We start from the raw sequence: 15613 nt of genomic DNA, 5'->3' as shown, positions 1-15613 counted from the left end.
AAATAATCAAATAGGGAAACAGCAAAAAAAAGAGTTGTGTGAGAAAATATTTCATTAAGTATTTGCACTTTTTTGACAATTGTATGTTACTTATCTTTTGTACAATAAAGAGTTTACACACATACATAAAATGTCTGCTATTTTTGTTTTTGAAAGCATAGTAACATAGATAGCACTAACGAATTTATATGAAATACAAAAAATAACTAAGTACCTACTTATTATTATATTTCGATTTTTGTTAAGTAGGTAACAAGCAGCGAGTTGTCTTGTCATTAATTGTGGCGTTCTAAGTGCACCTTTGTTCAACAATGACCGTCTTCCAGCTGATGATGATGAAAGCTACTGGTGATTGAAGGGTTCGGTACATTGCCACGCGACAATTTATTAGATCAATACACCCTAGACACCAGGCGGCGATAAGCCTGTGTGGACTTTAAAATTGGTTAAATATTTACTAAATACTTATTTTAGGTTCACTTCTTGTTTAGAAGAATTGTTAGTGATAAGATTAATAAGATGGTGCGTCTCGATAAGAGCAAGCAATCCGTTTATTTTGGACACCCGTTCACATTTTGGAAGGTATGTATAATCCTACTAATATTATAAGTGTGTGATAGAGACAGAAACATAGAATTCGTTTATAACTATCCCGCGGGAACTATGAAATTTTCCGGGATAAAAACTATCCTATGTCCTTCCCCGGGACTCTGTACACCGTATGTCATCTAAATCAGTTCAGCGGTTAAGACGTGAAGAGCTAACAAACAAACAGACTTACAAACTTTCGCATTTTAATATTAGTTGTACTCATTCTATCCTGTCCTACTAATTCAAATAAAAATGCGAAAGTTTTCGAGTGCATGTTTGATTCGCGCTAAAACAGCTGGCCGGATTTGGATGTTTTTTTTTTATTCGCTTGGATGGCAAACGAGCAAGTGGGTCTCCTGATGGTAAGAGATCACCACCGCCCATAAACATCTGCAATACCAGGGCTATTGCAGATGCGTTGCCAACCTAGAGGCCTAAGAAGGGATACCTCAAGTTTTTTTTTTATTCCACTGGATGGCAAACGAGTACCTATGTGTTTCTCCTGATGGTAAGAGATCACCACCGTCCATAAACATCTGCAATACCAGGGCTATTGCAGATGCGTTGCCAACCTAGAGGCCTAAGATGGGATACCTCAAGTGCCAGTAATTTCACCGGCTGTAATTTGGAATGAAGATAGCTGGACATCTGGAACACAAGCTACTTTTTATCCCGATATTCCCATGAAATGGGTATAAAATAATTATTTATTATAAATATGTATGTTAGCCCGAAATAAATGAATTTATTTATAAAATCTCGTAATCTCATCCGCTGGGTATACCAGGTGTGGCCTGTAACACGGGCAAATAATTAAAACATAGATCGTACTGGTCATACTGAACAACATTAGTTCAACGACTTTTAAAAATAATTAGTTTTTTATTTCTATTAAAGTCAAAAAAAGTAAAGTTTTGATATTTGTAGCGTGACAGGCAGGGCCGGATTTAGGGGAGGGCCACCGGGGCCACAGCCCCGGGGCCTCCACAAAAGAGGCGCCCCCACAATAGAAATTTCGTTTTTTTTTTTATTTCGACGAGTCAGCACTAGTAAACACAACTTTTTCTTTGATATATTTTTTCACTGTTTTACCTTTATCTATATAGTAATCAGTACAAACATAATTATACCCACTGTTCATTATATTTGGAAAATGGTTTGGGGGGGGGGGTTCCCGCGGAAATTCAGTAAAATCCCAGAATATATTTTTTAACTAATCTTTTTTTATGTTCTAGCAAAGACAAAGGCTAGAAACCGAATCGCTAGTAAATGTAGAAGGTGCCAAGACACTGGCTGACGTCGTTGGATACGACGCTGTACATTTACAGAAGTATGTCTGTTCGCTTAAGTGTAGAAAACGATCTAAGCGAAAGTGGAGATCGGGACGTGTTTTCTGCAAGAAAAGAGAGGGGCTACTCTGAAATTCGAAAATCGAAGTTCGTGTCGTTCGGTCCCTCTGACACTTATACTATTTAAATACGAGAGCGAGAGGGACGATACGAACTTCGATTTTCGAACTGCGGAGTAGGCCTTCTGGGTCTATATCGACTGGTCGAAAACTGTTAGTCATAATAATGTTTGTCATAATGTAATGTTTGACATAACTCTTTTTTTTCTCTGAAATCATTTATTTTTTAGAATTGTTATAAAACAAATCTAACCTTACCTAACCAATAGAGTTCTACACAGGTGACCATTTAAAAATTTATGAAAAATTTACGGTTTCAGCGGGGGGAAAAAATTATGACTAACAATAATTATGACAAACGTTACATTGAATTATGGCAGTCGAAAGGATCCCACGAAAACATTATACATTAAACATCATGACGTAGTCGTAGTTCATTTATACCATACAATTATTATAAATTATATTATAACAACTAATAGTGGAAACTGTGGAACACCGTCTAGATAACGCTAATTCGCAGGGTCAGCTCAGCCTGGTCCATCTGATCTAGTCAGATTTAGTCCACACCAGAGGCCGTGTTGTCTAACCCGCTTTCGTTCGCGATAGCATGCACCATCTCTTTCTACCCTCGTCTGATACCATGTGACAGAAAGAAGTGGTGAAAATTATTGTGATTCCGAGGGTGTTAGACAATAAGTTCTGAATTCGACCGATTGCAAACAGCTAGCATCTAAATGTGCCAACGATTAGAACTGATTACGCTATGGTCTTAAATTTTATTATTTCGCAGTGCAATAATAAATAGAACAAGCGAAAAAGTCCAAGAATTACTAGACACAGAAGAAGAGAAACTCTGACAAAGAAGAGAAAAACTCAAGCTCCTTCTAGAACAAGAAGAAGAAGAGCTAACTCAAGAACTAGCAACTAAGCAGGCAATGGAAGAATGCGTGTACTGCACAGAAAAGGACAGTAAAATAAAGACACACAAAGAAGAAGTTGAGAAGGAGAAAGTAAGAGAATGTTTAAAGGCTTTGGAGAAAGAAAAAATGTAAGTACTTTTAAGATTTTTCTCTCGTTGATGGACGTCCTACAATGTCATTAATTCGTCATAATCCTCAACCCATACAAACTATCCCACCCAAGAGTATAGGGGACGGAAATGGAACCCAAAATCATATACCCTCTTGCTCACATTTGTCTCAAACAAGCGAGAGGTGAATATGATTTCAGGTTACACTTCAGTGCCGTCTACTATACCGATTGAGAGGATAGACCGGTTGGTCTTGCTTGATATGTGATTGTTTCCAGGGCAAAAGGCATGATGTGCACCAAAGCAGACGAAATTCGGCTCAGGATGCTACAGCAGGCTCAAATGGAGGAAAAGCGTTATATAGAGATGGAAGAGGAAGAAAGAGAGAGAATGTGGCACCAAGTACTGATAGAAGACGTGAGGCGAAAGGTAAAACATGTCGCAGGTAAATGACCAAACAGAGATTTGATTGAACAAATCTTTAAGGGATATGACCAAATCATGCAGGATGCTAAATGTCGAATCCATTTAATCATTTCTCCAGAAAAAATTAACCACTTGATCAAGTCCCTAATTTTGTGTAGTGAAATAATGAAATCAGCCAAAAAAGGCAACTAAGTAATTTTTAAATTTCTTCCGCCAGTTCAGTGATTCGATAAAGTCCCTGAAACACGAAATGAACGAATTTACGAGTTCACGAAGCGAACTTGTAAAATCAACTCGTTTTACATCAACTAGGCACGTTCAGTGATAAATATGATAGAAATTACAACTCTAGTAGGTACTGTAGAGGCCCTGGTCATAAAAGATAATTAAAATAGAATATATTCTGACTCCCATTCCCATCATGTTTCGTCCACTAACACTTTAACCATCTTTAGGAGCAGTACGAAAGAGACCAGGAGCGCAGAAGGCAGCAGGAGATGCTCGAACGAAGACTAGCATACGACGAGCAAATCGCGAGCGCAAATAGAAAGAGACGGGAGACGCTGCGAGAAGAGAGGGAGAAGGAGAACAGAAGGTTGGAGCGAATGAGGAAAAAAATGGAGCAAGATCATTATGAAGGTAAAGAAATGACTACCTACGCACAGTCACTGAAACTTAAATGTGGTTCAATTTCTAATGCACCAAGTTTTTGGGTGCTTAAGTTCCCAAACTTTTATAAAGTTTTCTTAAATTAATTCGCCCCCTTGTGCACAAAAGCAAAGCTCGTAAGTAAGTATACTCGTATGTTACATGTCTATTATCAGTGAGCCACTAAAGTGGGAACACCACGCCCCTACAGCAGTAGGTAGCTCTCTATCTAAGGCAGAGCAAGAGGGGCAGTCACTCTATGCTTGCAGATAGCAAGGGATACTTTGATTAATACTTGTCAATTTACTTTTCTGTACATTGCTGGCAGTTATAATTTTGTTAGAAAGTTGACAAAGTCACAGAAATAGGTACGTTACTTAACCTCCCTAAAAAGCCTGGCCGGTAACAGACTGTATAATACTATGAATGCAAAATATGTGTGTGTATTGTATATGTTTGTTATTGATTTATAATATTTGGAATATATATATAAAATGTTGTTTAATATAGATATTTGTTTGTGTGCAATAATAGCTTCACCTCACGCGACATACTCGTAATCTTCTAATATAAAATTCTCGTGTCACAATATTTGTGACCAAACTCCTCCGAAACGGCTTGACCGATTTTTATGATTTTTTTGTGTATGTTCGGTAGGTCTGAGAACAGGACGTACACTATGTTTCATACTTCTACGCGGATGGAGTCGAGGGCAACAGCTAGTACCATACAAAAATCCACCCATCCCCGTATAAAATTACCTACAAACACAACCAACAATCCAACTTGAAAGAAAACGTCACATTAAATTACTGCGCGTTTTCTGCAAAATCTGGGTAATTACGCGGAATTCCGTCTAAAAATCATCAAACGCTTTTAGCTTTGAAACGAAAGAAGGACCAACAGATGACAAACAAGTTTAACTTCATAGAGGGGCATGAAACGAAGTTACTGAGGCTTAAGAATGAAAAGTTAAGAGAGAGGCAAATGGACAATAATACTATAAGGATTGCTCTTAACGAGATCGACAGGGAAAACCAGCGGAAGAGGGACGTAATGGTAGGTAAGCACAGTTGGAAAAACTGATTCATATACCAGGGTGGAACCTTTTCATAATCGATTTCAACATTCATCATCATCATGATGTCAGCCGAAAGACGTCCACGTTGGACATGGCCTCCCCCAAGGCTCTCCACTCAGACCGGTCTTGTGCTTTCCGCATCTAACGCCCCGATCCTGTTGAATTGCTGGTTAAGATCCCGCGATTCAATATTATAACAACATTATATCAGTATCACAAAGATTCTACCCTGGTATGTACCTACATGATTCAGTTTGATTCAAATTCAAATTCAAATCATTTATTCAGTAAATAGGCCGCAATGGGCACTTTTACACGTCATTTTTTAAACTACCAGCGCTTTCGGAAAGACCATCATTGCCAAGAAGAATGCGAAGAAGATTTGTTGGACTCTACCACTATATTAAATAAATAATATCACGGGACAATTCACACCAATTGACCTAGTCCCAAAGTAAGCTTAGCAAAGCTTGTGTTATGGGTACTAAGCAACGGATAAATATAATTATATAGATAGATACATACTTAAATACATATTAAACACCCAAGACCCGAGAACAAACATTCGTATTTTTCATACAAATATCTGCCCCGACACGGGAATCGAACCCGGGACCTCAAGCTTCGTAGTCAGGTTCTCTAACCACTAGGCCATCTGGTCGTCAAAAACCATACTACAAATGTTACTTAGCATGCTACCACAAAATCAAAAGCGGCTATCTAATACATACCTGACAAAGGATATTTTTAAAGCTTGTCGTATTTTCAATAATACAATGGAAATTGTGACGTATAAGAAAATGAATACGGTTCATTTTGCAACTCAATGCATGTGGTCACTAAATCGGCTCTACCTTACTAAAGGGTTCATTTGTAGAGGTAGAGTCAAAGAAACTGAATCGCGTAGGTACCAGGTTGGAACCTTTTCATAATAAATTTCACTATGATTTCTTTGGCAAATGTATGGGATGACATGACGTAAATTTCATTTTTAATACAAGCTTTTTTTGCTGAGTGTACTTGCACTGTCAACTACATTTGCATACCAAATTTCTAATCGATGCTATTAACCATTGAAGAGTTCCGTCCTGCGGAGACGATCCTGGCCGGACTACCAGGATGTCACTACGAGCTTAAGTATATACATAAGTATATTTTATTATCTTTCTTCTCCAATAAATGTATTGTCTTTCTTTCAAAGTATTCCAAATTTCAAGTCAGTCTGACTACTGGAAGTTGGTCAAATTTAATTTGCAGGATTTGATTACAGACAGACAGACAACGGGACAGGTGATATTAAATAAAAGCTTGTAATAATAAGTCTCAGAGGCCTTTGCCCAGCAGTGGGACACAAAAATAGGCTAATAAAAAATAATAATAATACTTAATAAGTCTAAATTTCTTACTAAAACATAATAAAGTGTGATTATTAGGGTCTTCACTAACTTCCCTCATAAAGTTTGAGGTTGTATCAAAAATACACGCTGTATAATTGGTCATCCAATAAGCATATGTAGTATAATGGGACACAACATTTCTTCTATTAAACTGTACTACTTTTGTCCCCTCGCTGATGGCACAGAATAACAAAACAACAAGAAATAGCTGATCCACGCACTTTAAAAGTTTTTAAAAGCTTATAATTATGTGCGTGTGTGTGTTTGTTATTCCTTCCGTTAAAAGGACTGGACGAATTGGGATGTAATTTAGTATGTAGAAAGCTAGAGTTTAGTATAAATAAAGCTGCTTTTTACTCAGATATTCCCACGGGATCAGGATTTTGAGATAAAGTCGAAAAATTTAAACAAAAGAGCCATGTAATTTCTTATGCAACTTTATTTGAAATCCACGATGTTTGTTTGTTAATTCCCACGGGTTTTTTGTGATATACATACCTAATGAAAATTCAATTCAAATGTCAGCTGAGGCCAGCTCTAATGGTTGATGGAAAAAATTGGGTTATATTAAAATAAACCTTTGAAAAACCACTTATTAATTTCAGCATAGACTACAAATGGACAAACAAGACTGCATAGAGAATTTCATTCGCGATAGAGAAATAGCTCGCGCATTAGAAGAAGACAGAGACAACGTCGTTGACCAGTGGATGAGAGAGAAGGACAAAAGGACAGAGCAACAGTTACGACGTGCGGAAGAGGAGAAACGGGCGTTGAAAGAAGTAAGATATTTTATATACACCAAATATACACCCATATCATAACTAAGTCCTCTAAAATGCGTTCAAAACCGTTGGCAATATGACAACTTTTTTATCTGTGGTAGTAGGTACAGTCACCAGCATTTAATATCTGCCACAGCGGAGCGTGCAAAAATATCTGACACATCGTTTCGGCCCTAGAAATAGAGTCGTATCAGATATTTATGCACGCCTCTTGTGTCAGATATTGATGCTGGTAACTGTACCAGCAGTAACTTAATATTCATTACAGCATCAAATCACCACCAACCACCAGCACCAATTTCTGACACAACAAGCGTACATATATAAATATCTGATACTACTCTATTTCCTAGGGCCTATTTCCTAGGCCTAGGCTCTATTTCTAAGGACGTGTTTATTTTTGCACGCTCCGCTGTGACAGATATTAATGCTGGTGACTGTACTGTATTGAGTTTCAAATTTTGAACAGCTGTCAAAATCAACAAATTTAAATGGGCCTCTATTCTGGTATCCATAGACGCAACATGTTCTCGATACGAAATGTCACTTTATGTTTTTAAATTTGTTTTAAATATAAATCTCACGACAATTTGATCTCGAGTGACATAAAAATAAGGTACTTTGTCTTGTCTTGTGTAAATTTGATGTACTTACTACCACCCTGATTTTTTTTAATTTTTTTCCACCCAACTGTTTAGATTTTAGAGGGGGGACGCTCGATTTTAATGAAAATTTGATTACGAATCGAAAAATTGTCCTGGTAACCCCCCAAAACAGGTTTTAAAAGACCTATCCAACGATACCTGCCCCACACTATACGTCTCCTCCACTCTACGTCTATGGGAGGTACCCTAAAAAATGTTTATTTGGGATTTTTTATTTTACCACTTTCAAAAGCAATTCAATGGTGTGTGTGAAGTTCCCAATCCGCACTGGGCCCGCATGGGAACTACGGCCGAAGTCCTCTCATTTTGAGAGGAGGCCTGTGCCCAGCAGTGGTACGTTTATAGGCTGGGATGATTGACCACTTTGTCGGCGTGACCGATGTATAGGTATTCATGCTGAATTACAGCTTTCTAGTACTTACTAATGGTCTCTGAGCTTAGCCGCGGACAGACAGACAGCCAGACAGACAGACATGGTGAATCTATAAGGATTCCTAGTTGACTACGGACGGAACCCTAAAATCGGCGAAGCGCGAATCACGCATTGAGACCTACCTATTCTATACAAATTTAGAAATATGTTAAAATAAGTGTAAGCGTAAAGTGTAAATAAGTGTAAGAAGTGTACGGCCGTACGCATCTAATCCGGGATTATTTTCACTTAACCAGATTAAGCGAAGCCGTGTTTTTAAGTAAAATGTACGCAGTCTGGGGTCATTTTATATTGGATCTTTAAGTGAAATCCCCTTCAGTTTTATCAATTAGGAAATTATGCAAGTTTTATTAACCCCCAACGCAAAAAGAGAGGTGTTATAAGTTTGACCGTTATGTGTGTCTGTCTGTTAAACGGGTGAACCGATTTGAATGCGGTTTTTTATTTGAAAGCAGGTTTTCTAGCAATGGTTCTTAGCCATGTTTTATTAAAATCGATTCAGCCGTTTTTTACATATTGAACTTTATAGGGACAATGTCGGGGGTTTCCAACTTTTTGTTGGTCAGGCAGGTTAGGTTATTTTCATTATTTTTTGTTGTAGCGGCGACAGAAATGCATATTGTGCCATTTCAGCTGGCTATTTATTACGGTTCTTGAGATAAAATCCCTGTGACGGACAGACGGAAGGATAGTGTAGTAACATTAATTTAATAGGGTTCAGTGTCGTGGGTCACCGGGTACAGAACCCAAAAACGATTTTATCCACTGTTTCATTAACTTACTCTATCTAGGTTAAAGAAATAAGTTCTGATAATGTGCGTCAAGCTTTAGGTACTCCTGACAATATTTCAGAAAATCGCGGGAGAGTACAGGTCGCACGTAGTAAAGATGAACAGCATCATGGAGCAAGAGAGACAAGAGAGGGGGCGAAAGATGCAAGAAGTAAAACGACTAGCCGTCAACGAGTTGCAGAAGAGACTTGACAGTGCAAACGAGGTACAATAAAGCTCAAAATATAATTCATGTCTAACTCAGAGGCGTCTTTAGCCCATGTGTATGTAGCGGCTGTAGCGCCCGTGTGCAATTATAACTTTAGCGCCATCTAGGAAGCGCGCGCTCAAAATGGAATAAGTACAAAGTGCCGCGGCCGCATCCGGCGCCCCTAACACCGCTGGATGCAGCGGATACAGAGATGTCTGTATAGTTTGTGCACCGCTGCACCCGTGTGCAACGCACACCCTGCACTATAAGGTAAAGACGCCTCCGGTCTAACTGTTTCTAAAATGTTTTTCTAGGAGCTCAGGAAGCAACTGGAGTATAGACACAGCTTGAGCTTGCAAATCAGAAATAACCAGAAAGCTAAGGTATGTAAACTTTAAACGTCCAGGTAAAGATTATAAAAACGTTTGTCAGTTGATACTTTAACCTAACGTCAGAATATATTGGTATCTAAAATTCTAAACCAAGTTTAAAGGTAAGTAGGTAGTCTTCCTTCGCGCTGTCATCATTCATCCACCATTACCTCTCATATTTCGTTTTCTAGAATTTTTTCACCGTACAACGGCAAAACCTACTATACACTGGCAAAATTGTCATCTAATGGACACAGCCATATTTAAAAACCAAAAATAAATAAAGGTCGGTAATTTAGAATGATATGTTTTCTAAAACTGCGAAATCAAACCTCAATATTATTACCTACCTAGATCACGTTATCAACACGATTTACACCTACATACAGTTACAGACAGTCAGACAGACAGCTTTGACATCAGCTCCTTTCGCAGGTCGACCAGAAGTAGGTGGGGTCTTACCCTTACTCGTATGCTGTCAGCATCCCTAAAATTCACACAAAGCGTTTTCGCTCGTCTTTTATTATCCGGTCAGCTAAAAATTCCCAGCCTACTTCTGTATTCCCTGATCGCTACAATCTGCCCGTCTTCAAATCTGGGGTTAATATCTGAGGGTGAATAGGCATTTATTAAGCAAGCGTGCTCCATCTTATTCCACATCTTTACTTACCATCTGGCGTGCTTGTGGTCTAACGTAAGCCTATTTATGTACAGTCAAAGAAACTGAATCACGTACCACAGTGGAACCTTTTAATAATCAATTTCGGTTTGATTTCTTTGAAAAGAGTATGGAATGTCAACATGACGTTAGTAGTACAAAGGTTCCAACCTGGTACGTGATTCAGTTTCCTCGGCTGTCGCTACCTATAAAAAAATGTACTTACCTACTTAATTTGTATTCTATTGCATTAAAATCTCACAGGTAATGGAGTTAATGAACGAGGAAACGCAACAACGACCTTTTACGAAGAAAGCTCACATGTTCAAGGATGCTATGCAGATTGTAGGAAAAGACCCAGAACGACAAAGGTGGGAGAAAATACTTACTAGCCGATGCGACTTCGTCCGCCTAGAATAGGGTTGCCATACGTCCCGGTACGCCGGGTCATTTCCCGGTTTGAATCATGGTGTCCCGGCTGACAAGCAAATTGTCCCGGTTCAAAAATCGCAGTTATTCAGTGGGGGCTGGATTTGGTAAATAATAATAAATACCTACAATAAACACGACTAGCTAGCTAAGCTTTAACATAGCCGATAACGTGCATTTTCCACTTTGTAGCGAAAAGCGCCTACGAACAGAGAACCCTGGCGGGTTGCTGCTGGTTTTGTGTTTAAGCAAAGACTAAACCTTTAAAGTTACTTATTGTTGTAATAAAAGTTCCTTTTTTCTACCTTTACTACTTTTTCTTTAAATGTCCCGGTACGCGTCCCCACATGGTATGGTTATGGCAGCCCTAGCGTAGATTTCGTTTAAATCGTTATCCCGGGGGAACAATGCAATTTTCCGGGATAAGAACTATCCTATGTCCTTCCCCGGGACTCAAGCTATCTATACCTACATACCGAATTTCATATAAATCGATTCAGCGGTTTAGAAGTGACGAGGTAACAAACAAACAGACTTACTTACAAACTTACACATTTATGATATTAGTAGGATGCTCCAAATAAAATAAGTTTAATACAATAAAACTGTTTGATTGCAGTACCAATCCAGTTCATCCCTTCAAGAGAAAAATGGATTTGGAAAAGTCAAAAAAGCAACTGCCTTCATTAGTGTTGTAAGATTAGTTGTTTCTGAACGCATTTTGTTGGGTTTCTCTTATCTGTAGAGCGCTCGACTCTGTATGTGTTCTGCTCAAGGATGTACGTTGGTTTTTCTATTAAAACTACTTGATTATGCTATGAAGATCAGTTTTATTATCTTATTCCCATCATAACATGGTGGCAGCGGTAAAAGCAAATTCAGTGAGTAAATAATATTCAGTACCTAAGTACGAGTTGGGAAATTCAAGATGCAGAACGAAACCGAGTCAGGGGGCGGCCGTGCAGATGGATCAGAGTCAGTCAAACAGGGGAGTCTGGAGAGTAAATTAAATAAATCTGTAAAGATAGCAGCACCGGGAGCATTTAGCTTCGTGCCAGAAGAATGGCCGAAGTATAAAGCCAGGTTCACGAGATATATGAGTTTGTCAGGAGCGGGCAAGTCTTCTGAGAAGGATAAAATAGATTGTTTGTTATATTGTATGGGCGAAAAGGCCGAAGACATATTGATACAGTTCTACAACATAAAAGATTACAACTCGCTAATAAAAGAATTTGACAATTTCTTCGCGCCTAAACGCAATGTTATATTCGAAAGATACAAGTTCAATAGTTGCGTGCAGAAGGAGGAAGAAAAAGTGGATGATTTCATTACGCAGCTACATAAACTCGCAATAAACTGCGAGTTTGGGTCTCTTAAAGACGATTTGATAAGGGACCGGCTGGTCATCGGCATCAGAGATAGAAAGGCGGGAGAAAGAATGCTGTTAAAAAATGACCTGACGCTTGAAGAAGCAACACTTCTGTGTAGGCAGGCAGAGATGCAGGAGGAGGGAAAAGAGTTGCTGGAGAAAAAAGAGGATCTAAGAGTAAATAGAATGAAACAGAACAAAGGAAAAACTAGTGAGAAATGTTGGTTTTGCGGACTGGAAAGACACCAAAAACATTTGTGTCCAGCTTATAAGGCAACATGTCACAACTGTCAGCGAGTAGGCCATTTTGCAAAATTATGCCGTGCCAAAGCAGTAAGGAATATGGAAGAAATTAAAAATGAGACTGTTTTTAAGGTCAGTAGTATGGGTGAACCAAAGCAAAACTATATGATTGATGTAGAAGTTTCTCAGGCTAATGTATTTATTGATACTGTTAAATTTTTAATCGACACAGGAGCAGATGTGAGTGCAGTGCCTAGTAACTGGGCTCATTCATTCAAGCTGCCACTGGTGAAGTGTGATGATACAATAAAAGGCCCTGATGGTGTAAAGCTTAAGGTAATTGGTACCATAGATCTAAAGTTAACTTATAAAGATAGGATTTATGATGGGAGAGTTTATGTTATAAATGGGCTAAAAACTGCAATATTAGGCAGATCCTCTATTGAAATAATGAAAATAGTAAGCATCTGTGCTATTGCAGCTCCAGAAACCTGTGATATGGGAGTTTCGGTTGAAAAGGAGTTTCCTAATATTTTTGATGAGTTGGGTGTATTTCGAGAGGAGTTCAAGATAAAATTAATAGATAACCCACAGTCATATATTCAAACTACTCCTCGAAATGTTTCGATTCCTTTGTTGCCAAAAGTAAAAGAAGAGCTAGACAGGTTAGAGCAGCTTGGTATAATAAGTCAAATAGAGGAGCCAACAGATTTTGTTTCCCCAATCGTTGTGGTATTTAAAAACAATAAAGTACGTATATGTGGTGACTATACTAAGGTCAACAAAAATATTTTGCGCCCTGTATATCCTATTCCCAAGGTGGAAAATACACTGGCTAAACTAAAGGGGGCAAAATATTTTTCAAAAATAGATGCCACTTCTGGGTTCCACCAAATTAAGTTAGATGAAATGTCAAAAAAGTTAACTACAATCATCACACCGTTTGGTCGGTATGTCTATAATAGATTGCCTTTTGGCTTGAATTGCGCCCCAGAATATTTCAGTATGAAATTTACAAATTTATTCAAAGACCTGAAGATAGCAATTCATATGGATGATATATTAATATTTGAAGCTAGTAAGACTGAACATGACAGAGTACTAAGGGAGGTATTAAAAAGGTTGAGTAGTGAGGGCATAACTATTAATAGGAGCAAATGTGTATTTGGTGTAACTGAAATTAGTTACTTAGGGCATGTAGTTAGCGAGGATGGAATCAAAATAGATCCAGCACGTATTAGGGCAATAACCGATTTAAAACCTCCTAGCAACAAAAAGGAGCTACTCCAATTTTTAGGTATGGTTAATTTTGTGGGTAGATACATACCTAACAAATCTCATATCTTGGAGCCACTACACAATTTGTTAAAAGAAAGTCATATGTATGTTTGGGGATCTGAGCAGGAAAAAGCCTTCAATGAGATTAAGGGAAAATTGCAGAGAGCACCCACACTGGCACACTATAATCCAGAAAATAAAATTATAGTATCGGCCGATAGCAGTTCATTTGGGTTAGGAGCTGTTCTGATGCAAGAAGATAACGTAGGAAAAAGAGTGGTAGTGATGTATGGAAGTAGAACATTGAGTGAGGCAGAGAAACATTACGCTCAAATTGAGAAAGAATGTTTAGCTTTAGTTTGGGCAGTTGAAAAATTTAGGGATTATGTAGTAGGCATCAAGATACAATTGGAAACAGACCATAAACCGCTTTTACAAATCTTGCATACCAAACCATTAGATGATCTAAGTCCACGACTTTTAAGATTCAGATTAAAATTGTCTAGGTATGACTATGAGGTCCGGTATATTCCAGGCAAAGATCAGGCTGTGGCAGACATGTTGTCACGTCAGCCATTACCTAATCACGAGGATCAGTTGGATGAGGAGCATCAGGACATAAATATGTTTGTCAGCGAAGGTTTGAAAGATGAAAGTTTAAAAAAAATTTTAGATGAACAGAAAAATTGTAACATATGTAAAAATCTAAAAGAATTTACAGTAAAGGGTTGGCCACCAAAAAATCAATTAGGAATTCTGAGCAAATATTATCAATACAAGAATAATTTTTCAATTGAGGCAGATCTCCTTTTGTATAATTCCAGAATAGTAATACCTGAGTCAATGCAAAAAAATATATTAAATAAAATACATGAGGGTCACTTAGGAATATCAAGATGCAGAAACAGAGCTAAACAAGCAGTTTGGTGGTTAGGCTTATCAAAGCAGATAGAAACCAAAGTAAAATCATGTCCTAAATGTATAGAATTGTATAAAAACCACAAAGAAGAAATGATTATTGATCCCATCCCAGACCGACCATGGCAGAAAATTGGCATAGATTTATTTAAACATGATAATAATTGGTACATAGTAATGATAGACTATTATTCTAGATACTTGGAAATATTTAAATTAACAAACTTAACTGAAGATTCTGTAATCATTGCATGTAAAAATGTATTTTCTCGGTATGGAATACCAGAAGTGGTCAGGTCAGATTGTGGAACTCAGTTTAAATCAAAATTTAAATCATTTGCTGATGAGTATGGGTTTAAAACAGTCACCAGCAGCCCTTATTTTTCACAGAGTAATGGTATGGCAGAATCAGGGGTAAAAATCTCAAAGTCTCTGTTGTCTAAGAATGAGGACATTCACATGGCCCTTTTGATATATAGAAATACTCCAACAGAATTAGGATATAGTCCTGCAGAAATGATGTTTAATCGCAAATTAAGAGATAACCTTCCAATGCCAGCTAGTAAACTCAATAAAACTGTACAGTTTGACAATAATATTAAAGACTGTAAATTGAAAAAAAAGCACCAAGATGCATATTATTACAATAAAAGGCATAAAACTTCAAATTTAGATGAGTTAAAACAAAATGAAAGAGTATGGATTGTTGACTTGAAGACCTATGGTACCATTGAGAAGAAGTGTGATGAGCCCCGTTCATATATTGTGGACACAAAAAGGGGTAAGTTCAGGAGAAATAGGTGGCATTTGATAAAATCACCAGATCAAACTTCACCAGTGCAGCATAATGATTCCTCTTATAATGTTGAAAATAGTAGTAGTCATTCAGGCCCTCCAGG

The 15613-nt window shown here is 37.9% G+C and overlaps 2 protein-coding genes across 2 annotated transcripts; both read left to right on the top strand.

Moving 5' to 3' along the window:
* Nucleotides 1-419: 419 nt before the first annotated feature.
* LOC141440218 (uncharacterized) lies at nt 420-11604 on the top strand. Its single transcript, XM_074104681.1, has 11 exons — nt 420-582; nt 1827-1921; nt 2793-3050; nt 3311-3461; nt 3914-4097; nt 4987-5165; nt 7190-7366; nt 9320-9463; nt 9763-9831; nt 10742-10848; nt 11526-11604. Exons 3-11 carry the CDS (start codon nt 2938-2940, stop codon nt 11602-11604), a joined length of 1203 nt encoding a protein of 400 aa, XP_073960782.1. The 5' UTR covers nt 420-582; nt 1827-1921; nt 2793-2937.
* Nucleotides 11605-11834: 230 nt separating this feature from the next.
* LOC141440217 (uncharacterized) lies at nt 11835-13341 on the top strand. Its single transcript, XM_074104680.1, has 2 exons — nt 11835-12650; nt 12751-13341. The coding sequence occupies exons 1-2, from the start codon at nt 11835-11837 to the stop codon at nt 12760-12762; spliced, it is 828 nt and encodes a 275-aa protein (XP_073960781.1). The 3' UTR covers nt 12763-13341.
* The last annotated feature ends 2272 nt before the right edge of the window (nt 13342-15613 follow it).

This window comes from Choristoneura fumiferana, chromosome 22, assembly GCF_025370935.1.
Source record: "Choristoneura fumiferana chromosome 22, NRCan_CFum_1, whole genome shotgun sequence".
NCBI classification, from domain to species: domain Eukaryota; kingdom Metazoa; phylum Arthropoda; class Insecta; order Lepidoptera; family Tortricidae; genus Choristoneura; species Choristoneura fumiferana.
This window is presented reverse-complemented; position numbering and strand designations above follow the sequence as displayed.